This window comes from Calypte anna, chromosome 19, assembly GCF_003957555.1.
Source record: "Calypte anna isolate BGI_N300 chromosome 19, bCalAnn1_v1.p, whole genome shotgun sequence".
NCBI lineage: Eukaryota > Metazoa > Chordata > Aves > Apodiformes > Trochilidae > Calypte > Calypte anna.
This window is the reverse complement of record NC_044264.1, coordinates 9,066,005-9,093,398: the sequence shown is the minus strand read 5'-3', so window position 1 is coordinate 9,093,398 and position 27,394 is coordinate 9,066,005. Positions and strand designations below refer to the sequence as shown.

General features: G+C 38.9%; 1 protein-coding gene across 9 annotated transcripts in view; it reads left to right on the top strand.

Moving 5' to 3' along the window:
- The window catches only part of BCAS3 (BCAS3 microtubule associated cell migration factor), a 310,290-nt gene that overhangs the window by 58,881 nt on the left and 224,015 nt on the right, over positions 1 to 27,394 (top strand). For all 9 annotated transcript variants that reach the window (XM_030462196.1, XM_030462194.1, XM_030462195.1 and 6 more), the window contains exons 12-14: positions 829 to 999; positions 8,646 to 8,739; positions 26,268 to 26,401. In XM_030462196.1, coding sequence (XP_030318056.1) covers positions 829 to 999; positions 8,646 to 8,739; positions 26,268 to 26,401 — 399 coding nt within the window. The remainder of the gene's footprint in view (positions 1 to 828; positions 1,000 to 8,645; positions 8,740 to 26,267; positions 26,402 to 27,394) is intronic.

The following is a 27,394-nucleotide window of genomic DNA, read 5'->3' as shown; positions in this document are numbered from 1 at the left end:
TACAGTGTCATTCCATTCTGATCTCTTTTGCTATTTCTTATTTATATTGCATAATAAATCTGCTCAGCTCTTTGTAGGCAAATAAGGCACAGTCCTTGATTCAAGGAGAAAGTATTTAAAGTCGTAGCTTGGGTTTTGTTTTAAGCCTCTCTCTCTCCTGCTCTGTGTACTCTCCTTCTTTCTCCAAATAAAATAACATAAAAATCTTCAGCATTTTTAGATAATAAAATCTGCTGCAATGCATACGTTGTCAAACCAATGTCTGGAAAAGATGCAGACTGTGGGAAGTCCCAATATTTTTAACAAGGTTTTTATGTACAGAGTTGTCTTTCTAGAACCTTCAGGGTGGCATTTTTAATTTTTCTGGGTTTGTGTCCCATATTCAGTTTTAATTCTGCAAAGGGCATCGTGTGAGAAACAAATGAAATCTGTCTGTCATATCTATCCATGGCCAAATTCCTTGTCCCTTGCACTCATGCAGAAGACACAAGGAGTTCAGCATTAAATGTATTTCTGCCCCCCACAAACACCCTCTGTGGCTTCATTTTATTCTTCATTTATTCATTTTATTCTTCCAACTGTCCACCCTTGGAATAATTAAATAACAAAATCAAAGGAAGAAAAAACTGTAACATAGACACCATTAATTTTTTTTTTCCCCAAAAAGTGTTTAATTCCCAAATAAAGGTCCATACTTCACATTGATAGGATGCAGCTTATATATCACTTAGAAAAACATATGTTTTCTATGTCTTGAGGAAAAAAAAATCATGGTAAGTGCACAAAACATGCCTAAATATTAATTTTTGGTGGTCTCTCTTTTTATAGACAATCAAGACTGGACTTACAATGGTTGGGAAAGTGGTTACACAGCTGACAGGGACTGTGCCTTCAGGAGCAACTGAAGAGGAAGTCTTAGCTCATAGCAACATCCGCAGAAGTCCTTTGGTGCCTGGGATCATCACTATCATTGACACAGAGACAGTTGCAGAAGGGCAGGTAAGGCAGTTTGCACAGAACCAAAATGTTCATTTTCATGAAGATCTCAGGTTAATGTGTTTTATGTTTTAGGGACTGAAAAATCAATGAAATTGAAACTCCTACAGGCACAGGCAGCTGTGATAAAGTCCTTTTTGGGGACTGAAATTAAGCCAAAATATATATTGTCCTTAGAACATATTTATGTGATGCTTTGACAAGATCAAGTGTGAAGTGTCACATTTTGTTTCTCCAACACTTGTTGATAATTGACACTGATTTATGCTGATCACTTCCAGTGTGTGTGTAGTGTGATTATATTTATTAATATATATTGTGGCTGGAAAGTGGGATTGTCTGGAAACATGGTGGACTCTGGAGTTTCAGTTGGTGAAAAAGATGATGAGTGAAGTTGGATATTAAGTATAAAAGCTTATAATTTTACACACATTTCAAAACTAAAATGGAATCAAGCACGATGCTGTTTTATGAGAGGTGTATCTACTGATTCACTAATACATAGTACAGTGTGTCAGGCAAAATAATTTGTTAAATAATCCATAACTTTATCACACAGACATTAAATTGGTGTTCTCTACTGTGACAGAGGATATCCATTTGTTTATCCTTTTTATTTATTTCTATCTATCATTTAATTTTTAAGTCTCTGTTCCTGGCATCAGTGTTTGGGCAGGACTCCCACACACCTCCCTGTTCTAGAGCTCTTTTGCAAATTTTTTCTTCTTGATGTTCACATTTACTGAGTTAAAAAAATTAAAAAACAACTTCTTTTTTCTTATTTTTTATTTCTTATTTTATTTTTCCTACCTTTATGCTATTTATTCCAGGTTTTTGTAAGATACCAATGACTTATCAGTAGTCATTTTCTTCTCTTAACTGAGAGGAAACTATAAAGTTTTCAATTAAAACAAAAAACCCAGTATGATGTGGTTATTCCTGAGAATTAGTTTTGGAAGTACTTAGCCAAATAATGTTACACTGAAAGGGGATTGTCCATATAACATTATAGGCCTTTTCTTGCAAGATTAAAAGAATGGGGAAAAAAAAAAAGAACATAATTTATTTAAGAACTGAGAGTCAGGTCTTAAAATAAGTCTGACTGTTGGGGTTTGGTTTTGTTTCCTGGAAAAAAAAAAAAAAAAAAAAAGGTCTTTTGGCTCTTAGTGTACTGCTGGGGAAAAAAAAAAAGAAAAATTTTGCTTCATAAATTTCTCATGAAGCCTTGTTTAATGTGGTCATTATTTCTGATGGTCATTGTCTGTGCTTTGATTCTTCTGCATAGGTCTAGGGATAAAAAATGATCCAGCTTAGGTTTTATTATCCCATACATCCAGCTTGTTATGTATGATTTAGAGGTTTTATGAACTTGTCCTCTGACCTTAACAATAGTAGGGAGCTATCAAGCCTAAAGGGCACTATGGAAAAGTAGTTGTAAAATGATAACACTTGCCTTGTCCAAATACTGCTGCTGTAACATAAATAAGCCATCAGTTCTAGGAAAATAATTTTTGTCTTGAATCTCTAGGGAAGGAGGGCCTAAGTTAGGTATCCTGATTGTGTGTCTTCCATTTGTGTTTGTGTGATCCAAACTTGTCAAATGCTGTTCAATTAATAATTTCTTTTCATTACTGAGACTTACTTTCAGAATTAACATTATACCTCTTTCCAGGAAAAAATACAAGATAATCTTGCTATTTCATTGTTTCCATGGGACAGGAATCTTTTTCCATTAAAATGTGTGTCTAGCAAAAAGAAGGTTGATGATGAAGAAAGAGGTGGTCTGGCTAAAGATGCTCACAGTGTTCCTGTCCCTCACTCCAGCAGGTTTTGGGGCACAGAGGCTCCTTTGAGTGAGTTTCCTTGTCCCAGGGAGCCTGCAGGGCTCCTCAGCTTGTCCTGCCAGGAGCAGGCAAAGTGCAGGAGCTGAGATGCTGCTCTGCATGGCTTGTGTTTGTGCTGGCTGGGTAGTCCTGGCCAGTTCTTACAGCTTCAGTGAGTGAAATGTCAGCTCAGGAGGGTGTTCTAGCAAGCAGAGCAGGGATCTCACTCAAACTGGGATTGCTCCTGTGCTTCAACATAAACTCGTGGCTGAATGTGGTTTGAAGTCTGTACAGCCCTTTGAGCTGCAGGGATTCTTCCTCAGTGTATTAATTCTTCTATTAGTCATTGGGAAATTGGTCTGCTGATAGCAGACCATTAATTAATCACCCATTAATACTGACACTTTGGTGGGGACAGGGGAGGGATGGAGCAGATGTGGACAAAGTCATTGCCAGACAACAGCACAGCCCATGTCTCACCCACTTCAGTCTCAGCTCTACAGCATGGCAGTGATTTTTTTTCCAGTTCTTGGTTGATTCCAGGTGGGAAATCTGGAGGTGGGTACAAAGCACCACTTGGGAGCTTTCTGCTTCCTCCTGTGCTGAAGACTCCTGGGTTTGGAATATTTGGATGGGGTTGCCTCTTATGAGCATTGGTCTTCCCAAACTGCCTGGGAAACCACAAGAATTTGTAATGCCTACCAAGTGTTTTCTGGGCTGGATGAACAGGTTGAAAGCCTTGCATCAGAGCTGTCTGGCAACTGTGGAAATAGATTTTGTGCATGGTTTTTGGGGTTGTCAGTCTCATCACACACGAGGGGAGTTTCAGAAGCAGAAAGGAGTTATTTTATCATCATCAGCTGACTCCTAATGGAAGAAGAATACTTCACCTCCTTCAGGTTAATAAAGATTTCTATCTGCCTGTACAACCTCACTCAGAATTTGGGCACTGCAATGAAATAAAGCAGTTTCAAGTCATAAAATCTATCTTAAAGAGAACATATAGTAAAAAAAGGGAAGAAATCTGTTTTAAAAAGACAAAGAAAATGGAAGAAGATGACAGTAAATCTCAGACCAAGCAACTACGCCTTTTTCAAGGAGAAATAAGCACTTTTTTAGTGGGGAAAACCTTTAAAAAATGTATTTAAAAATGTTTTAAGGTTTGCACAGTAATGCACAAAAAAGTCTGTTTACTTTGCACAGAGCAACACAGATTTTAAAGATCCAGTGAGCTGCTCTGTGCCTGTGTACAAACACAGTTTTATTTGGCCCTAGAATGATTAAGTAACATGTTTTGGACATAAGCCAGAAGGACTTAGCTACAGCTTTGTTTGCACTCATTTTTTATTCTATCTGATATTTCAAAAATACCCAGTGTAAGAACCACGAGATGGAACTCAGTGCATTTCATGAAATGTACTGTGCTACCATGGCAGAGGTTGAAATGCCAGCTTCCCACTGAAAAATACACAATTAAAGACCCAAGAAATGTTCTAACATAATCTTGCAGCATTAAATCTGTTAGGAAAATATTTTCAATAAACCTTATGAACGTAGAGATTGTCGTGGAATCTCATACCCAGCAGTTATTTATATGGTAGCTTCTACTCTCAAAATTAGTGGCACTTGAAGAAAAGTTGAATTATGAAGTAATTAAATAAATGGAAAGGAATGCAGAGTTATTGAAGTTGGCTGTCATGCTGTATTTGGAAAGGGAGTAAAAATAATTATCGAGATGCCCAAGTAACTTTGTGGTAAACCAAAATATGTTAACAAGGTTGTGTGCTTGTTTAAACTTCCTTCTAATGAAGTGTTAGCAAACTTTTCAGTTAGATGTAATGACTATTTATTTGAATCTGTTAATTAGCTGAAATGAATAAAGCTAAAACTGTACAGATGTCCTCTTTTTCAGTAATTGGAATTAAATGTGTAAGGCTTTAGTGGCTTGAGTTTTAAAGAAAAATTATTTTCTTTTGACCTTTGTTTCTGTATTCTTAATTAATTCATCAAGCAGGCCACCCACGTGTAGGCTGCAATAATGACCTTGCTCAAAAGTCCCCAGTTTTGTGACTGAATGTAAATCTGTTAAACATCTAACATCCAGCTGACAGAGAAATATGTGGTCATTTAACATGTAAAACTGGATTCTTAATGTTTGGGATACTCTGGGATTGATGAGAGATCATTGTGCTGCTTTCACAGCTCATCCAAAACACAGGGAAATATCTGAGGGTATATTTTAAAAATAACTTGCAAAAATAAGATTACATGTTGATCTTTTTATGCTTTAAAATGTGATGGGTGCTTTTTTCTGTTCCCTATTAACTTTTTATTGCATTAAAAGAGGAATTTTTCAGGGGAAAAAAAAAAAAAAGAAGCAGACTGCTGCAGTTTCAAAAGTTCATTTTCATTTGGTAAGGAGTTGATAACAATTGGACCAAATGAAGATGCTTATCTGGGCAAGAATTGTTGTGAAACTTTGGTCTAAAGCAAAAAGAAGCTAAAAGAATAAAGTATATTCAATAATAAAACTTTAACTATGGACATAATTCCACTGGTCATTAACACCAATGCTTTTATTTGTAAGAGCAGCTTTCACAAAGGCTGATTTCATGTTCTAATGCTCATATATTTGGCCTCAGTTTTCTTTACTTTTTATATCTACGTGTATTACAGAAGAATTCTTTTTATATATAAGTATAAAAAGAGCAACAGGATTCCCTCAGAGCATAATACTGTCTGCCTTACTTTTATTAAAGGAGATCTGCTTTTTGTCAAGAAGACATTTTTGTCTCAGATAAATGGTTCAGGCTGAGCACAAGGCTGGTTTGAGTTTATGCTGGATTCTATTAAAAGGAGTGCAGTAGTTAATGCCACAGATTTATCACTTTTAGCCTTTTTCCACTGATGTTTGACCTTAGCTATAAGTTGGGGGAGGCTAATTGGGGGGGTCGGTATGAAAGGGGTTTTTTTTTGTGCCTACATCTCTAAGAACTGAAGCTAACACTGCCCAAACTTCAGCTTTTTAAATGAATGGAGGTCTTAAGTCTGCATGCAAAATATCCCTATTATCTAATATTCATATTTATAAATGTTGCCAAACCTCTTTGTTTTTACCATGATGGGATTATTCTTCCTTAATTCTGTTAAGAGTAGGACCTGCTTGATTAGATTTGTGTCCATTTTCTTTGTGTTACTTTCATGCTTTATTTAAAAACATGTCTCCACTGGGATAAGTGGTGTAATTTGCCTTTAAAGATTAAAATAACTGAAGTCATAATTACTAGTGGCTTCTGTTCAGCAGTTTGGAAAATACAATGAATGAGGAAAATCAGGGCAGAGGAGAAATACCCTACAGCTTCAGCTACCTCTTGCCCTCAAAGCAAACACTGTTTCCTGATATAAATGCAATGATCCCCTACGTGTTTTGTTCCTTTTTTAGAGTAAGATAAAGAGAATTTGATTCCTCTTCATCAGCTGTTCTGATGAACTTCAGTAAAGCTGGAGAGAGCTGCAGCATCAGCTCAGTGTGTCCAGGTACCAACCCTGTTGGTTGGGGCAGGTTTTGTGAAAATCATGTTGTAGATCACTTGGTAAGAGATGATTTGAGCATCAGAAACAGGCTGAGTGGGGATTTACAAGGCCATCTTGGTAGATGTTGTCTCTGTTTCTTCTTGGCTGGTTGCAGAGGTGGGGAACTCTGCAAAGATGTGTCTGCAAAGTGCTTGAGCATCCTCATGAACCTCAGTGGCTCTGCAATTATAGGAGGAAAGCTTAAGATTTATGAACCTTGTTCAATGAAAGACTTTGTAAGGTCTTTTATTCTTAATAGTAGGGTGGTTAGAGGCCACTACCTTAGAAAAAGAAGCCTATTTGGGAGGAAAAAAAAATTGCAGCCTTGGGATTCCTGTGGGCTTTGTCTGCCCGGGCTGATGGGAAGCTGAATGAGCTGCTACCTTCAAGCTTCTTGACAGCATTTGCATGTGTTATTAGGCAATTTGTAGCAGGGTTTTGAACTTCTAAGAAAAACTTCCAACTCTTCAGTGGTAAGAAACCTTCAGCTGCTCAAAAGGAACCCATAGTGCAGTGTCAGTGTTTGTGTGATGTGCCATTGGGCATGGTTCCCTCCAGCATCTTTGCAGAAAGCATCTTCCACTTCAGACTTGTTTGTTTGTTTGCTTTTTCTTTTTAAACTTGGCTAATGCAGGAAGCAAACATGTTCTAGTTTGATTCTAGAAGCTCTACATGATGCCAGGCAAAGGTTTGCAGGAGTTACAACCTCACTGTGGCTTTTGTTTCTTCATTGATTTGAATGTTATGCCACTAAGTTTCTTGGATCTCTGTCACAAACAATGGTGGTGTATAATCACCAAAATAAAGACTGATTTGCTGGATCTGCTGTATTAAAAAGTGAAAATTTTGAGAAACTCCTTTTAGATGAAACACAAAGGGTGTTTTTCCAGGAAGATAATTTTAAGCAGGAATTGAAAAAAAAAAACCCAAACCAAAACCAACAAACCTACAGCACTTCCAAGCATGGAAATGCACAGCATACAAATAATAGATTTGGGCTTTATTGTCTTCTCCAACTGGAATGTCTGAGGTGTTTCACAGTTGTGAATGCTTTGAAATTTTCCCTTTGGATTGTATTTTCAGAGGAAAAAATATTTGAAGATGGTTTTACCACCCAGAGTGCTCCTTGGCTGCTGAATAGGGGTTTTATGTTGAGGGGATGATAACAGTGGTGCATTTATCACTAACTTAGAACAAAAACCCATTAATTCAGTTTGAAGTCTGTAGATGATGAGTGTGAAATATGTGATCTTTTTAGGGATGATTTAGGTACTCTTGTTGCCTACAAATTTCACATTAAGTATTTTTGATATTTAAAAAAACCTGCTTTTCTTTTGTAAGGTTGATTTATGCTCTGACTTTATCATTATCCTATATCTTGAATTAGAGGGAATTGTTTAGGGTGAGACTGAATTACCTGAAAGTGGAAGATGTGTAAGGAGTTACTGGGCTCAGTTTGTGTAGACTGAGGAAAGAACACTGTTTCTTTGAAAAGCTCTTAGGAAGATCTCCAGACCCTTTGGTTAGTGGTTCTGGAATAAGCACGAAATGCTGACAAGGGAAAGCAAAACCATAATTGTGCCTGTGTGACAGTGCCAAGTAATTTGAACATTTCAAGTCAGTCAGGCCCAGGGCTCTTCATCCGTATTACGTGACTTCTTTAAACATTTAAAGAGGATTTCTCTTTTTGAAGCATAAAAATATCTTCAAATTATTCTGATATCTGTGTGGGATAGGAAGTATTAAAGCCCTTTCAAATCATTTTGGAAGCAGCAGACAAATTATTCTGCACTTGAAATGGGAAATTTTGCACTGTCTTGTTAAGAAGATGGTTTTTGCTTACCACAGAAACCCTTTTATTAAGTGCTTTTCTGACAGATCTTTCTCATAGTTTTATTTAATTTAATCTTCAGCATGATGTAACCAAGGAATGAAAAGCTTCTTCAGCTCTTGCAAATGTTTTCTCCTCACATCTTTTGGTTCTCTTCTGTAACAGAATATCTTTTCATACTCTTAGGCATTGACAATACTGTCTGCTTTTGAAGGTCCTTTTGGAGGTCTTCACAGTCAGCTGTAGTTTTAACTGCTCCAAATTTTTTTATCAACTTCCAGTAGTCTTTTTTTTAAAAAAAAAACAAAAGCTCATCCTTTATCCCTTTCTCCAGAAAGAAAACAAAGGTATTTACTCCAGGTATTTACATTAAAGTAATTTTAATTTCCTAACCTCCCTTTGTCTCTGCTACTGTTGTGCAGGTACTCGTCAGTGAGGACTCTGATAGTGATGGTATTGTGGCCCACTTCCCTGCACATGAGAAGCCCATTTGCTGCATGGCTTTTAACCCTAGTGGTAAGTTATTTTACTGTTCTTATGTCATAGTTATTAACAAGATGAAGACAGTAAAATAATTCAGGCAAGTATTGAATTTCTTTGGAGAAATTGCAATATCTGTGTGATACCTGCTCACTGCTACTAGGATTTTTGACCTGGTGTTAATAATAAATATTGTTAATACCCTGGTTAACTTGTCTTTTCTGGAAATTCCAAACTTAAGCAACTGTTACACTATGGTATTTGTGGAAAATAACTTCCAACGTAGCAGAAGTTCTATGGAAGTTTTTTTTTTGGGTATCCTGCCAGCCAGGTAGCCAGATGTTCTGAAATGCAGGTATCCAGAGGATCAGCATCTGTGTTAAATTGGACTCCTCCAGAATTATTAAAACAAAATGATGCATTTCACTGGCACAGCTTTCTGAAGTGCTGCACACTGCCATTATGTGATTTGTGGATGGAAGAGTTTATGATTCTACCCTTTCTTCTGAGTGAAATGAACTGTAATCTGAAAATACCTCTATAAACTCCTCAAAAGTTACCTATTAAACTCCTTCCTCTTCATAAATGAAAAAATAACTCCGGGCAGCAAAGTAGAAATCTTGTCTGTTAATAAATCTTTTTAATTTGGCAGTTAACATGTTTGCTACTCTATCTATAGACAGGAAAAAAAAAAGGGAGGGGAAAGCTTTGCAGTAGTGAAATGGCTAATGAATCCACAGCTTCCACTTGCCTAAACCAACAGTTCCTAAAATGTAGCAAATGTTCTGAAGGTCTTGAGGATGAAGCCACAATTCAAAGAATAAAACTAAGTGTCTGTCATTTATGTTTGCAGTTTAACTGACCAGTTGGGCTAATTCTGCCATCCCATCTGTTATGTCAGAACTCTTTAATAGTGCTGTGCAGTTCCCATCATTTTCACTGTGAGATTTTGACAGAAAAAACCCCATTTTCATCTGGCTGTATTTACTTCTGATGCTTAGGAGAATTTTTTGTGTGACTGTGTGTTTAGCTGAGAATCAACCATGCCAAATCCTGAACAATAATATTTTAATTAAATGACATAAATACAGCTGCTTAAATTAGAATGCTTTATAGGTATTAATTAATTGCCTCCTTAAGACAATTTCTATGACTGAATAAACATAAGGGAACAGAATCTTTATGCAACAGCAAATTAACTCTTTATTTTTTTAATTGAAAGATATACTTGCATATTATTAGATTACTTGTATTATAACCAAGTTTTTTTGGCTCAGGTACTAATATTAATCCTGGGTATATTATACAGCAGAATGTTACCTTAGGTCTAATGATGCAATAAGATGCTTAATGGCAAAATGCTTATTTCTAATTGTTGTTATTTTTGTTGGCAAATTCTGATTATTGTGAGGCATTTGCAGGAGGGATGATGCACAGCAAGGTACTGAATCATACCCTGTGTTCTGGGTACAGAGCAAAACTCTCAGCTGCCTTCAGTATGAAGCAGCACTTAACACAGGATTCTAGATTCTTTATTTAACATCAAGGCAGCATTTTGTTTGAAGCCAGTGTTTTAAGTAACAATCTTAATCCATTAGATAGTGGTATATTGCCAATCAAGCTGATGTCCTTACAAAGCAGAACAAAACAAGAGGTGGCTTTTGATACTGTTTTTATCTGTGGGCTGATTTCCAGTGAAAAAACCTCTTGTTCCCATCTTGAGCAGTATCTGTGGTGCTGCACTAGAGCACAGCAGCTGCAGATTTCTGCTGTAAAGGCAAACAGGGAATTCTGATCTGTTTCAGTGAACTGTTGTATTCTCTGTGGCTGATCAAATGGCTTGATTTCATCCCAAGGGCCTGGGAAGTCCCCAGATATTCACATCTGTCAGAATTTCCAGGATTGTGTTGGAAAAAAATCCACCACTGACACTGGGAAGCACTGAAGATCAATGGATGTGGAAAGAGGATTTTTGTGTAGGAAGCCAGAGGAACTGTGCCACTGCCACCTTAAGCTTTATTTTAGAGGTGCCAGTTGGCAGTAAGATAAATTACTGGGCTTTTGCTGGTTCTGTTTTCATACTGAGCAAGGAGCTTGATAGGGAAAAGTTAATTGTAATCTAACTTTTGTTTAAATGTGAGGCACATCTATTGAATATTTTCTTTTTCTGATTGGGAGTACATGAAGAAAGAAGAGACATGGCATGGTTAGCTCTCTTTTTGGTATGAGATCTGTGCCTACTCTGAAAATCTGGTTGAATAATAAAATAACCTTGAAATATCTTTTCTGAGTATACTTAGGGGGCACCATAGTGTTTTTTTAATGCAGCCCAGCATGTGTCTGTAGACTTCTTGCAGACCCTCATGTTAATAAAAGCTTGCTTCTGAGTCAGTTGATTTTAGAGAGTCTGTAAAAGCCTCAGTCTAAGACACACAGGAGGTCATGTTGAACATTAGAAAGGAAAAAAGAAATGCATAAAGGAAAAAAACTTCAGCTCCTGGTAGTTTAGGTTTTCTCTGTGTGTTTTTGTGTGTATGTCAAATTTTAGTTTGCAAAAAAAATAAAAATAAAATTGTGATGGTTTGCTATGGGGAATGGGCTGCTGGACTGTTTTGGAGAGTGGGAAGGGCAGAGTGTTTGTACTGCAGCTGAAAGTTTGTGGCAGGGCATTTCTTATCCAGAAATCCCTCAGTCCTGTGGAATTCCTAAAAGCCAGGTCCCTTTCTGTGTTCTTCTTGCTTCTCTGCTTAACATTTTTCATTCCAAGAGGTAAGATATGTCATAGTTCAATAAAAGTGAAAAAGGTCTGGTCCTGCTTTGCTATTTGCTGCTGATTCTTTGAGAAATGAACATGACATTCTCCCTGGGTCCTTATTCTAGTGGTAAAAAGAAAAATGATGAATCTCAGGCTCCTTAATCCATTCCCTTTGTCAGTTGTGTTGTCAGTTTGGTGACAGTGTTTCTTCTGGCCGGTGGGCACACATCCTATTTAACATTCTTGTTCTATTTTTGGAAGTGTGCTTAATAAATCTGCTTCCAAGTTTCAAGTTCAGGTGACTTGGCACTGCTGCTTGTTTTCTTTTTTCTGTTTTAATTGCTAGGTTCTGAGTATTTCATGTATCCCTTTCTTCCATAGGAAGCTGACACAGTTTTTCTATACACTTTATCATATGTCAAAATAATGATTTATTTATACAATCCCCTATGTGCCAGAGACTTTTGTGGCTTACATGAAGATAAGGTCCCTCTTCTGAAACACTCATGTTTTGATTTAGCCATCTATCCAATGCTGAATAAATTAAATGAATGGTTTAGTAATAATTTAGCGTTGCCAAGTGCCTTGGAAGAGATGCTGTATGTTACCAGGAAAAAGGGATCTGATTTTGTAATGTATTTGCTTAATAAGTAATACATACACATGCTATGTATTTATTTTTTACCACAACCCCTTCCCACAAAGTGACTCTTGCCCCACAGCATGTGGGAAGGACACTGGCATGTAGGAGGAAGGAGTGGGGTGTAGGTGATGACCAGAGCTGGGCTCCTGCCAGCAGAGTAATTCATGCAGCTTGGAAATAGCCACCAAGCCAGCTGGATTCTGCAGGGAACTGTGGCTGAAGGTGCCCTGGACTAAATTTTGGAAGTTCTCAAAAGAAGGAATACACTGTAGGGGGTTACTTTTAATTTAAGACATGTACAGAAAAGCCTCCAAGCTTTGAACGTGGTGATGTAGCCTGCCAGGAACTGTGAGTGTGTGCGGGGTCTGAGCTGGGGAGAGGAAATGGAGTGGGAAGGGCCAGGATTAAATGTTACCAATTAGCATCAGTTGCTCAATGGTAAACTGGATTAGTGTAAACTAGAGAGTGTCTAGACTGGAAGTGAAGGAACAAACATCCTCGTTTTTCATTAGATGCTGGGATTTAGAAAGGGGGGGAAAAAAAACCCAGAAAGGGGGGAAAAAACCCCTCACCAGTTCTGCTCTCAGCCATGGTCTATTAAAATTAATTCACTTTGCTCCCTCTTCATCCTCAACCCAGGGATGGTTGCTGGGCTCTGCCCTTCAAGTCAATAAAGACTCAGGGCTCCACTAGACCCCTGGCATGGGTCCTTATGGAAATTTCTGTAGATGGCTTCATGCAAATGTTTTGGTTTATTGCTGTTCCTTTTAATATTGGTCCAAAGTATTCAGTTTTTTACTTTTGTGTAAGGTCTTGAGCAAAGTTGGGGATGCAAATATCCTGAAGTGAGCCAGTGCTGAGAAGCCTGAGGTCTGCTTTGTTTTTTGATTTGTTTTTTTTTTCTTTTTTCTTTAAGATATTTCAGCGTAAAGGGTATATATTATTTAGAAGTTGAATTTTCCACATTTAAAAGAAATAGTTATTTATTTTTATTTTTAAAAAAAATTGCCTCCCACAAATAAGAAACAAAGTGTTTAGTTTGGGAGGGTCCTGAGGAGGTATTTTTTATCTTTCCACATACCAGGTCTGAGTGTTGAGAAGGGGAGGATTGTTACCTGTTTGAGCAAGCACAACAAGGTGCTATATTTATTTTTTTTTTGCAGAACAAAATTATCTTCATTTTCCTCCATTCTCAAGGAATATATTCCAAAATAAATGGGAATTCTGTTTCTCTTACTGTCCTAATTTGTAATCATGTGATTCTCTCTATTAAGAGTTTTAAAACCTTATAGCTGGTTTTGGTTGTTTTTGTTTTTCTTTTTCTGTGTTGCTATCTTTGAAGTGTGTTCAGATTCCTGATTTTCTACCTAGTTAGATTTTGTAATCCTATTGATTCAGGAGGAGTATTCTAATTGATTCCTACAAAGACATACAAAATAAAAAAACCAAGCCAAAACAAACTTGAGTTTTCTCTCCCAGTCTGGTTTAGGAAGTCTGTAGAACAGCATCAGCTTCACATTTCACCCCTTGTATCTGCTTCTTCCATGTGATTTTGTAAGGCATAGCTTCTAAAACATTCATCATCTGTTCATGGGTATATTTAATGGGCTGACACACAGACAAACATGTATTATACACAAAAAAATCCTGTTCCTCTTGTGTGAGAGGAAGATCAGGGAACAGCGATGCGGATGCTCTCCCCTTGCTCCTCGGGCTGCTTAAGGAGAAACCACCAGCAAATAGTTCCCCATTGTTTGCAGGCCTCATCTCGAAGGAAAAGTTAAAAATACAGTAAAATTTACATGCTGGAGTCACACTGCAAAATCAACTCAAAAGAAAATAGTGCTTGGTCGAGCGGCTGGCATGCAGGCTGTGGTGTATGGCTTCTATTCATAGGAGTGAAATTAAAGGATGCAGTTAAACACAGTTGTGAAACGGCCAGTCCAACAGCTGCATTTAGTTTGTTTTTCAATTTCTCATTGCCTTTCTTGTTTATTAGCTGTGACTCTGAGGTCAGAATTAAAACAAATATTTTAATGGCAGCACTGATGATGTTGGCGGGGAGCGCTCCGGGTGGTGCCAGGTTGTCCCTTCGGACTGGGGACCCGGTCACGAGTGGTGAGACTCCTCAGAGTGTCCTGTCTGGAAATCACCCAGCTGATAAGCAGCTTGGAATGGGATTTGTGGCTCTTTGAGCAAACTGGATGTGCTTAAAGGAGTTTATTTTTGAGGAGGCCAGAAGGGAGGAGCCTTTCTAGGTTTTAACACGGTGAAACCAAACTGAATTCCTCTCTTCGTCGTGACAAATCTAAGGTATAAAGACCTTTATGATCTGTGATAATTAAAACCAACTTGTCTGTAAATTAAACACATCTATTCATCCTCTAGGAATTGTTATGCATGCTTCTAGGAGTAATTTTAGAGGCTGGGGGGGCTGTAGTTTTATTTTAGTAAACAGTCTTTGCTTCACCACATTTAAAAGCCAATTCTAAATGTTTTATTTGTGCTGAAGATGAATATTTGTTCTGCATACGTTGGTGTCTCCACATGTGCAAGTTCTGCACGGCCAGAGATAGTACAATAAAAATAGAATCCATAAGGAAAGATGTAAGGTAGTGTTCCAGAAATCACTTCCAGGCTGGAAGGTCCTGTGTACCCTCAGAAATGGATACAAAAATTCTATGAGCCAAATTTCTTGGTAAACTTTAAGTTTCTTCTCCACCCTTTAGGGAAATAGAAAATTTTACAGACACTCAGGCCTAATTCAGTTTTATAATCACTGAAACTAAAAGTTTTTAATTCTAAATCTTTATTTAAATGTGGAGTTTTATATATTTTTAATATGTGTCTGTTAGTAGAATTTCAAAGACTTTAAAAAGCAAATACTTTGGATTTTGGAAGTTACATAGTTCAAAGGTTTAATACAGAGTGTGCCATGATAGAAGTTTCAGAATTCATTTTAACCTTTCTCCTAATATTAAGATTTTAAATGATGTTGAGTTTTTCAGTGTGTCAGGAAGCAGTTGGTGCAGCCTTTCAGTCTAGACCAGCTGCTCATCTTGCTTAAGCAAATGTTATCAAGAGGCCTGGAAATAACCAAACCCCTAGGTTTTAATTTTTTTTATTTTTTAAGGCAAAAATATATTGCTTGCAGAAATTTAATTTGTCTAGAGAGTGTAGCACATGTGGGACAGAATTTTGGAGAAGATTAGCTGAAGAATGAACTTATTTCCCAATATTTGAAGGCAACGTTGTAGCTGACACATGGATTCTGTTTATTTGGTATGGTTTAGGGTCATAAAATGGGGATTTTCTGGGATATATAGAAATATGAAGCACCAAGAGGAATATTCTTTTTTAGGTTATCTTGAGTTATTGATGGGACCAGGTTTGGCACAACAAATGTGCATTGTACCCAAAGGCTGACTTTTCCTAGAGATACTGGAAGAGAAAAGGAAGTTGAGATTGTCCATCAAGGCATGAGTAATAAATCACAATTTTTACATTCCATATTTGTGATTTTGATAAAAAACCTGAAGGTTTTGATCCAGTCAAGTTTTTAAATGGAAATAGTGTATTTTGTGATTGTCCAGCTTCTGTCTTTTGCCAGAGGTACTTTCTATTTAGGAAGGTTTTTGGTTAGGAACATTTTTGTCACTGATACCCAGATATTGTCCAAATGAAGTTTTTTTCCTAACAAATGTGTAATCAAACTTAGCTGCTTGCTTTTCACATCTAGGATGATATTTTATAAGGAATTGTAGGCATTCAGATGAAACCCAAAACGGATGTCAGATTTATTGATCATTGCACAGGTTCATAGTGTTTTTTGGCAAGCTTTCTGTATGATGCATGGGTGAGGGCTGGGGTTTGTAGGTTAAATTTTAGAAGGTTGGTGACAGTTCTAACGAAGGCTTTAAAGTCATATTCATTTGATTGTCTCTAACATAATTTCATTCTGTGCAATTCACTAGTTAATGGATAGTCTGTTCACTTATCTAGTGCACGGGTCAATAAGTTTCTTTTTTTTCTCCCTGTGGAGGAGCCTCACTTGCTCCCAAAGGAAGGGATGTTTTCTGTCACTTGCTTTCCCTGACATCCCTCTTGTGGGATCCCAGTTTGAACAGCAGTCCCACAAATGAAGGGTGCTGGATGGGATGTGGATGTGTCCCTGTCCCTCCCAGGCGACACTAGAAGGTTTATTTTTTTTAGGTTTTTTAGGGTTTTTTGTTTTTGTTTTACTTTGAACATTGCCAGCTCCATCAGGCAGCAGGGAAATTACAGCCTGCTTGGATTCAGCGCTGGGCTACGCCTTGGCACGTGCTGCAGCAGGAGAATTCTGTATGAAAATGAGGCAGAAAATGGCATTTTTTTGCCTGGTGTGTAGCTGATGTGTGTGTTCCAGTGGTGGAAATTGTCTCCATCAGGTTTGTGGTGGATTCAGGGGCCAGAGGAGAAGCTGCTGTGTGGAGCTGAGGTTGCTCCGCGCTCTCCAGGTCTGCGGTGGGTGTTGGGGTGAGGAACCTCCCTGTCTGAAGTCAAATCCCCCACCTCCAGTTGAACTCAAGGATCATTTTCCAGGCTGTGTTTCTGCCAGGTTGCTGAGATAACTTACTTCTCAGCCCTTATAGAAATTGGAGACAGTTAATTTTTGTTCCTAAAGCTGGCACTGTTCTGTATGTAGAGGGAGGGATGCCAGCTGTTCCGTGTGCCAGCTCACCACAGGGCTCTGTTTCCTTTGATTTCATGTATTCTTCTCTGCCCTTGAATTGGGATGGTTTGACACAAAGAAAGAACAATTTCTGCCTTATCCAGAGAAACAGGCCCAGCCTACCCTCTGCTGAAGATAAACTACAGAAATCAGACCTTGACAGGACCAACATATTTATCTGTTGTTTTTAACCTTTCCACTGAAAGGGTACTTTGCAGGCTTCATACTGATTGTTGTAATGCTCTTTGGGCACAAGGTCTTAAAGTATCTGTTTGTGTGGACAACAGGGGTGTGAAAACACATATATATATATATATATGGCATTTCCTGAACTGTTGGTGAAGCAAAGCCTAGAGAAATTAGCTGTAAATTGTAGGTATGTCCACTGATGAGAGAGTCCTGATATTCAACAATTGAGTTTGATTTTAGAGGATGGTAGAACATGTGTCACTTTTCTGTCCATCTTCAATGTGCTTTTCCTCTTCCCTTGTTCTGGAAGCCCCAGGTCAGGCAAGCTGAGGTGTGAAATAATTTTGGCTGAGCTACTGAGGGAGGATGAAAAATTGTACTTAGGTCTGAACCCCTCCTTCACTTGTGCTAAATGATGAAACCTGACCTGGGCACAGCCTCCTGCTCTCCATACAAGGTTTCTAACATCTGCTGGACTTTTCCAAGGAGGATGTCCAGGCACTATGGGCTCTGTGGTTGGAGCCCTTCAGCTGCCTGTGCCATCTACTTTCTCTCTTGTATGGGGCATTTGGCACAGCCTTTGACATGAATTCCTCCAGAAAGTCACAGTTGCATAGTAAGTGTGAGAGTCCAAGCCAGTAACTTATTACAGGACTGCAGGACCTCCCAGTGTCAGATTTTCCCTTTGTTGATGTGGCAGTAGCCACTTTGGCCTTGGACTGCAGCACTGGGCACTGCTGATGAGCAGCAGAACTTTCCTTTCTTTTCTTTTGCTCCTTTTTACTGGGAGCATACATAAAAAATGTGTTTATAACTTGTATTTGTTTAGAGAATTCTGGTTGAGAGTAGAAGCTTGTGCATAGATTTGAAGTTTGTTTAATTCTTAATCATTCTTTATTGTTGCTCTAAGGCTTGTGCCTTGTTTCTCAGTTATGCTGGGGAGGGAAGGCTTTGTGCCAAGAGCTATATCTACAAAAAATCAGTAGGTGGCTGTGGGTAGCCAGGAAAGATGAGAATTACCCTGTGTTTGACTGGTTTTAAAGGCTGTGCTTCAATTGCCAATTTGTTAAGGCAAGAAACTAGACTTACAGCCTCTGAAAAGGACATTTTGTTACAAAAGCTTAGTGGTGGTCTTCTCCTGGGAGGGTATTTTTCAATAAAAGCTTTTCTCTACACGTCTTAAATGGGTTCATAGAAGTGTTTGCCAGCTACAGGATTCTGTCCCGGCCCCTTACTATTGAGGGGGGGAGCAAAAGATGAAGTATTTCCACTATAAGCCCTTGAAACAAGCTGGAAATACTATAATTAAATAAAAATTGCTTTAGGTGTAGCTGAGTACACCTTCAGCTTGGCAGTAGCACCAGCTTTTAAATTGGGGGAGGAACATTCTGATCCACACCAGCAATTCATAAAGAATCAAGTAGAGAAGGGAGAATTCATTGCAAGTTGAGCATGGGGTTTGTTCCTGGACCAAGAATGGCTTTGGCATGAGCCAGGAAAGGTATCTAAGATGTAAGACTTAATCCTGATGGAGTTAAGGGCAAGGTGGTAAGAAAGATTCCAGTGAAATAGGTGTGGAGAGGATGAAAGGAGCTCTCAGGGAACAAGAAGTAGGAGCCTTTTCAGGCTGGGGTAGCTGACTGACTGAATAATGGCATCATTCCAGCAAGGGAGAGGGATAGGAAAGAAGTTTGCAAACAGTAGAAGAGACAAAGAGCAGAAATCAAAGCTTCGGGTACAGTTTGAAACCAGTTTGCTGTAAGAGGACAGGTTAAGGAGAAGGGTTTGTTGGAAAAGGAGCTGTAACATCTTCAAACTTGTAGCACTAGGGGACTGAAAGATAATTTTAAGAAAATTGAAGGGTTGAGAAGCTGTTACTTGATGTCACCGAGTAACTCTGTGCCAGAGAAGAATATTTCACAGGATGCCTGATTCTTTATCCATTCCTGAACCCAGTAAATGACTTGTCAAACTCAGTTCACTTTTGTACATTGAGTTTTGTTGTTTAATTCTGGTAAGAGAATTTTATCAAAGAAGATACTGTATTAGTAAATAACTTAAAAGTGCTGCTGGTTTATAAATATCTGCTGGTTTTTGGGTTTTTGTTTTTTTTAATGTGGTAAATAAGTGATGTGCTTTCCAGAAGTGTTACTCCTGCCAGCTTAGCCTCTGAGAGCTGTGAAGTGCAACACAACTAAAATTTTAAGTAATTATGCTCCCCTGGCTACAAAAGAGCTTTTCCATCCATTAATAATGAGAAAATTAATGTTGGACCAGCAGTAAAACAGATTAAACTGAATGCCCCTTTGGATGCCTGACTGCACCTTTAACGGACCTGAAATTCCTCAGATTATTTAAATGTTCTATATTGAAATGTGATGGTGGCCTCGAGTTAATAGTTAAAGAGGTTTAAATTGGAATGGCTCTGCAGAAGTTTTTCCCATTGATCAGAGCAAGTGGGCAGAAAAAAAATCTTATTTGATTCTTGGGAAGCAGTGATAGTGCCTCACCTGTTACCAATTTTATTTTTTTTTTCCTGTTTTCCCCACCTGATGTGTACAATCAGTCTTTTATTAAATGTGTAGATGAGTTAAGGTTTCCAGGTCTCTTTCCTAATGTCAAGTGCTCTATAAGCTCATTTATTGCAGCACTGCTGGCTGCAACCTGCACCTTGTCTGTGCTTGGAATTCTGCAATGACTGCAAGTGACAGCTCAGGTTTACAAGATTAATCTTGGTCTGGAACATCACCTTCTGGATCTGTCATCTAAAGGAAAATGAGCTGCATTTAATTAGGGAATAGGTATTTGCTTTTTCTCTGATTATTATTTCTCCTTAGATTAAAATGAATTATCAAAACAGTCAGTTAGCACAGCAGGCATTGTTAATGAGTTGTTGACTTCCTTTCTGATTAAAGATGCACAACTGGATAAAAAGGGTAAAATTATTTCCTGTCTTGAAGTTGGTGGAAAAGCTCTGTGGACGTCAGGGAGGTCAGGACTTACCCTTGCTCTGTACCAATTACTTTATTGTTATTTCAGCAAAGAGAAAAACTCAATAATATGTTTCTGCAGTAAAAATGTTTGCTGCAATCCCTGCAAATAACATCACCCCAAACACCAAGGTAAGGGTTGGGGCTATGGATTTGTGTCCCGTGGGGAGAAATTACAGGCAGGGTTAAAAGAAAAGGGGAGTCTGTTCCCTTTCATCTTCTTCCCTCATTTACCCAGTGTGTCTTTTGGTTTTTGGGAGGGAAAAATGCATCCTGATAAAGTTTGAGTATTTATTGGGCCATCAGCTGTAGTCAGTTAGTGTTTGGAACTGGGGAATAGTTTTTCAGTATCTAAAGCACACTGTCGAGCCATCTGTTGGACGTGGTAAATGTCTGACAGTTTCCATACATCCACCTCAAGCTCCACGTTTTCAGTTTAAATAGAGAATAGTTTCCTGTAGTGTATAGAGATCTCCAGAGTGCAGGCATAGGGTGGTAATTAGTCACAAAACATTTTTTAATTTTTTCTTCTCTTTCTCTTGACTTGCTGGGGCATTTTTTTAGTATTTATTTTGGAATATTTTGGATATCTTTTATGTACTTGTGTTTCTTTTTTGGTGGATTTCATTGTTAAAATCAGACTTGCCTCATTTAGCTAAGCTTTTCTGAGTGAATTTTCAAGCTGTGGCATAGGTGTTACACTTGGAGGTACACATGGGCTTAGCTGCACTGATATTTGGCTGCATTTTGAGCAGCATCAACCTCAGCGAGGAGTTAAATGAGAATAAATAAAGCTGCTGTTCATCAGTCAGGTCCTATGGTTCAGAAAAACAGGGACCATACAAACTTTGTCACATCTTAACAAGATATCTATGGGGTTGTTTTTGCAAAAGAGCTGCAGGGGGAGAGAGAAATCTGCACAGTGAGGGTGCAGGGGGTGGGAGAGCCGAGGGAAAGGCGTATGGACTCCATCAGGAGGCTGTGGAACTCAGCGTGGTTCTGCTCAGCTCTCTGATCCTGTACTCTGAAAACCTGCAAAGCATGATGTTAACGTTGCAGGGCGTCTGTGCTCATATTTAAAAAAAAAAAAGTTGCTTGTATTTTATTTTCTTTTTTTTTTTTAGCCCTGATTGTGTCAATAGCTGGGTGGCATCTGTGCCTGGGAGTGTTGCATTCCAAAAGAAAGTCCATCCCTGGCTATGTGCAGATGCCTGCCTGCTTTCCTAACATTTGTGCCCTTGGTGTTTTTAAAACTAATCCAGCCCAGCTTGAACGTGTTGAGTTGTTCAGTGTGTAATTACAGAATGACATTGTTTTGGAAGGCAGAGGAACCCTTCTGCTCCTCTCAAAGGTGGCATTATTTAAAGCGCCACTGAAACCCAAGGTGAAATCCTCTGGGCCTCATTTGTATGCATAAACCAAACAGCTATGCAGCTAGATAGGTGTTATAAATAGGATGTGGTGGAGATGCTCAGGCTGCTCAGGTTTCCTAGATTTTATAGCAAGTACCCAACTGAGCTTTGCTGCTCTCTAATTTGGCTCTTTGGGCTAACCAGCTGACGCCTGCTCGCGAAGAGTTTTGTTCCTACAAGGCCACAGGAGCCCGAGGAGCATTCAGGCTGTGCCTCTCCTTGGGATCCTGGAGAACTCTGTGTACCATCAGCAACTTCAATCCCACCCTTTAGGCCAACCCTCATCTGTCAAGCCCGGGCTGAGAGGAAGCTCCCAGATAAACATACAGCAGCGCCTAAACTCCTAATCACTCCGGGCTTCCGCTTCCAGGCCCTATAATTAGAAGTCCTTCTTTTCCTTGTATTCCCAGTTGACGCAAATGCTTTTTGTGGCTTGGCACCTCATTTAGGGCGTGGGTTTAGTTTATGGCCAGGCCAGAGTCTGGTTTAGTCTTCTGATACTGCATAAATAGCTCTTAACCCACAGTCTGCATCTGTACCAGTTTTTCCTTTTATGCACATATTCGCTGTATTTTTAAAGCCTTTCGATCCTGAAAGGGGGTTATTGTTTCCCAAACAGAATGCAGGGAAAGTAGGAAGCTGTAAATTAGGGCAAATGTATCTGTCAGGTAAAACAAAACTTTTTTTTTTTTTTTTTTCCCATCTAGGATATCTGTTCCTTTTAAACTGGATTTTAATAATCTCTTTGGACTGGAAAAACCCCGCAGTAAAACAGTCATTAGTTCAACCTAGCTGCACCCCTCGTATTATGGATAAGCACAATCAAACCTTTTGCAGTGAGATTCATACTGAGTAAAATTTGCTTTACACATAAATTTCCACTGGGTTCTGCGTATGCAAGACTTACAATTGATTTCAGATGTTATCTGTTAAACAGGGATTAATGCCAGTTTGAAAAATAAGCAGGAAATCCTTGAGAATTATTCACTTTTCATCTATGATTATTCCTACATAAAGTACATCACAAGAGAAAACATTTTGGACTGAACTTATGACAGCTTTAACCCAGATTTCCGTCTAAACAACTTTTTGGGAAAACTGTCACAAAGTCTTTTAGAAAGTGGAGTTTCCTGAGCTTGAAAGTGAAAGTGAGGCAGCAATCAAGATTCAAGTCCATGGTTTTTTGCTGGGATTAGGGATTTCTGCTGGGGTGCTGCAGCAGCAGGCAGTCTTTGCAAGGAGATGGAGAGAAATGAAGTGGCAGAGCTTTAGTGATTGAAAACTGGGATTCTTCAGTGGGAAGTAGTGAAAATAACCCCCCAAAACCTGAGTCAAATGTTCTAAAATGTCAGTGATTTATTGTTTGAATAACAGAAGGAAGGTATTTCAAAGTGCTGGTGTAGAAATATGTGTTCTTTCACATTTGTGGTATTGTGCTTGGGACCTCGGTGTTGATACAAGTTCTGCAAGGAGATGTTTGTGTTTCAAATGCAAATGTGGGTATGAAAGGTCCTCCTTTAACTTACTGAAAAATAGCTGCTAATATAAGCAAAGGGCTTGTTTTCCTTCAGTTTCCATCTAATAAAATGCATTTATTCCCAGCAGTGACAAGCTGCAGGGTTTTAGATGAGGCATGCAGAACTGCCAAATCAGATACCACCCATCTTTCTATTTTTAAGCCCAATTCCTTTCCACCCGCAAAGGGATTATCTTCCACCTCTCTACTCCTTCAAGTTAGCAAAAACAAATAAAAAAATAAACTGACCCAAACAACATGAAACCCCCCCCAAAAAAAACCCCAAAGGAGTGTGGAAGCAAGCAGGGTGTGCAGCATATGGAACTGATCAGCCCTGCAGATGGGTGATCACACTGCACGGCTTCACCTCGAGATCCGATCCGCCGTGTGTCCCCAGCAGGTAACTCGGGATGCTTTGTGTGACACTTTAGTCTATGGGCCCCGAGTGATCTCTCTGGCAGTGCCCTACAGGGGGTAAATAGAGATGACAGATTTGGAAAAAACACCCAAACCCAAACAAAAAAAAACACCACCTTTGCGAGGAGAAGGGTGAAATTCTATCACGTCTGCGTACGCTGGGGTTGAGTGCCCCGCCGCAGACACCTGCCTCCCCAGCCAGGCTGGGAAATGAGATCCTGGTTAGCTAAACACCCCATAGGTTTGATGGACAAGGCAGTATGGTAATTCCTCTGTTTTCACTGGCTCGTGCTCGTTACGCAGCTCTCTGTCTCCAGCTTCCAGACAGATTTTTGGCTGGCTGAAAGGGTTTTTACGATCTTCATTGCACTGTGCCATGTGATGGGATACACATGAAGAATGCTGGGCTCGGATCTCCGGGTCCACTCAGCTCTGCCTTTGTATTTAGAAAAGAACTTCTAGCACTTTGGGGGAAGAAAAAAAACAATCTAGGTTTGCTGAGGCTGTCTGCTCACTGTTGAGAGAAGCCTTATACATTTCTCTCTTCCAGCTTCTCTTTCTTCAAAGGTCCTCTCCAGGATGAAAACCCTCTCAGCTTCTATATAAAGCTATCTGATGCGTGAGGAGAGGCAAACTTGAGACTTCAGAAAATAAGTCCTTACTGGGTTGAATTAGATCATTTGGAATACCCTTGCTCCAGTAACAGCAGCAGCTTAGTTCTAGCACACAAGCCCCAGTTTGCTTCCAGGTTTCTCCACTGGAAATGCTATATATTACTGCGGACCGCACACTTCACTAGCAGGGAAGTGGACTTTGTGATGTTTCAGAAGAGAATTAATGCAAATTGTGTGCATAATCCCACACTAAAGACTTGGCTGCCTTGCACTTGAGCAACTTTAGCTGTATTTCCTATCAACACAGTCACTACAAATCAAGGAAATTGCCAGTTAAGCCAACATTAACATCCAGACCAACCTCAGCTCACATGCCTTACCGCCCAAACATAATACCCAAATGCACTCACGGATTTCTCAGTTCCATAACAAACTCCCTTTCATTTCTAACACTCAGAATTGGAGTCACAGCCTGTAACAGTAAAAGTATGTCTACTGGAGGGAATCTTGCTGAGGTCAGATTTAAGATGTTGTGTGTGTGTGATTGGGGGGAACGGCTGCGTGCAGCCTGGGTGGCCTCCTGCTCTGTCCAAGCCCTACCAGCAGCATGGTCAAGCTGAGAAGGAAATTTTTAGGCAGTTTTGTCTCTAGTACCATTTGGATTTCTCTCTGATTTTGTCCATTGCTGTGAGTGGCCTTCATAGGCTCAAAATATTTGTTGAGCTTCACAATATCCTTATTTCACGGATGATTGGCGAGAGAAACTGAGGCACAGCCCTGTTGGTGCTCACTCAATCTGGTGCTGTTGGATCATCCCATTTGGAGGCTTCAGGATTGTTCTGTACTTCCCAAACCTGCTCAAACCTTTGGCTGCTGAAATTTTGCTCTTTACACTTAAGGGAAGGGAGATTCCAGGATGGCCAAGGAGGGAAAACCCTGGGTGATCTTGTGATGGTGATCCAGTATTCAGATTAATTCTACTTAATGTTTCTCAGCTGCTCAGTACATAAAAAGATTTTTTTTCTCAATTTAATTAAAAAAATTCGAAGTACCATGTGCTAGGACTTGTATGGAAAGGTGTGAGGGGGCTCTAGCAGCAGTGAGCAGAAAGAGGGGAAAATGAATCCAGAGCCATTTGTAAATAAACTGAGGAAGCCAACATTTTAATGCAGAAATAAGATCATTTACCCTTCAGTTAGGTGGTGTGTAAAACATGGAGATCTGAGTTCTTTTCCTGAAGGATAAAAAAAAAATTCCAATTATGCTTTATGTGGAGAATCAACACAACAGAGAGATGTGGAAATTCCTGGTTTTCTGTAATAGTTGCAATACCTTAAAAATTATTTAAAGACACTTCAATGCTTAAATTGCTTTTTGCTTGGTGTTAGTTAAATGTCAGAGGATTACTTTGGGTGATAACTTCTTAAATGTCATTAATAAGCATGGTAATAGGGACATTTTTATACAGAATATTGAATCTTACATTTGTTTACTGAAGTCTTAAATTTTGTCATAATGCTGTGCTTTTTGTAGGTACAAAAGTGCTTATTTTTTGGTATAAAAACTTAAACTTTTATGGCAAATAAACTTCAAATATGTTTGCAAATGTTTAGAAACTGGATTGTGGCTTTACATATAGAGGGAGAAAAAATAAGATTGCATATTCAGGTTACTGTGATTCTGCTGATCTTCTAATTTAATCATTTCAGGACATCCATCAGTGACCTGGTTTCAATGAAGTTAGGAGCTAATTTAATATTTCACTTGAAAGCTCTCAACTCTGATTTGCTGCCTTTCAAGCAATAAATCAGACTGTTTCTTCCATATGCATTTACAAGAAAGATGATGTTTTGGGCTTGTTTTTGGTATGGGTTGTTTTGGATGGGTTTTGGTAATGTTTCTTCTTCCAGAAATCATTATTGTGGAAACATCCATCTTTTTTAGACTGGCTCTTTCCCAGTGAAGAGCATCTTGGGGTTTCACTCTGACATTAATCACTCCAATGCTTCATATTGGTCCCACAAGTTCTCAACTTCAGTTAGAATATTCCCAAATTTTTTAGTTGGCTTTTATAGATGTGTATTGTAATACTTAAGTAGTAATACTGTTAATAGGATTTCAGTTGATGCTCTGGTCCATTTTTAGGAATTGAATCCCTTTCTCTCCAGTACTTTTCTGTAACTGTTTTGTTTCTAGAAACCAAAGTGTAAGCCATGCTAGCTTGTTAGATAGTTGTTCTTAAGCCTCTTTTGCAGTGATTAATCTCTTGTGCTTGTGTTTCTTTTTTTTTTTTTCTTTTTTTCTTATTTTTACCCAGGGATGTTGCTGGTCACTACTGACACATTAGGCCATGATTTCCATGTTTTTCAAATACTGACACATCCTTGGTCATCATCACAAAGTGCCGTCCATCATTTGTATACACTTCACAGGGGAGAGACTGAAGCCAAAGTAAGTTAAACTATTTGCTGAAGAATAATCCCCAGACACCTTATACATTTTGTGTATGTTGGCACTTTAATGTTTGTTTCAGCACACAAAGAGCCTTTCTTATGTTCTAGCCACAGAAAGGATAAGAGCACAGCGTTTAACCTGGACAATAATAAATTCTTGCCCTTTACAATGAGGTGCTGTCAGATTTATTCAGATATGACACTACCTCCAAAGAGCCCAGATTATTAGCTGTGTTTGTACTTAACCTTTTCTCATGTAACATGTTAAACATTTGTCTAGTGCCTGTGAAGCAACTGTCAGGCTTTGCTTTACTTTGGTGGGAAAAGCCCAAGACAGACAGTTAAAGAGTTGAAAGGCAAAGTTAAGCAAAAGAGTGTGATTAACTTTTATCTACACTTGAGCAAAGTGGGGGAACCTGTTGGGAGACTGTAGTGACACTGATTTTACTGCCTGCTTTTAAAATCTCACTCTTGAAGACTAAATTAAGCTAGATTAGCATGGGGTGAAAAAGTCTGAAATGGTCTGAAAAAGTCTGAAACTGAGAGAAGCACCTTAAGCTTGAATCCTTCACTGCAGTGCTTTCAGGCATCAGCAGAACCTCACCTTTCTAGCACTGAGGAACTGGTGAAGGACCTCTTTAAAATACATAAATAAAAATGTCACCACAGGGTAAGAAATGAGTATTGCACTTGCTGATGCAATTACACACTGAGAGCACAGACTTGTGACAGTCTGGCAGATGTAAACTGGTGTGACAGAGAGGAGCCTCGGGCACTGGGATTATGACCCTGACACTGGGAGCCTGGATTAGTGTTGTACCATGATTACAGTGCCTTAAACCATTTGTTTCTATGCATTGTGCCATTTCCCTGAAGTTTTGTGACCTTTTTTTTTTTTTGCCTTACTTTATGTGACACGTAGAATCTGAAAGCTTTATTTAAGGTATAGGAGTTGATAATGTTTCAGTCTGTGTTGATTTAAGTTATTCCA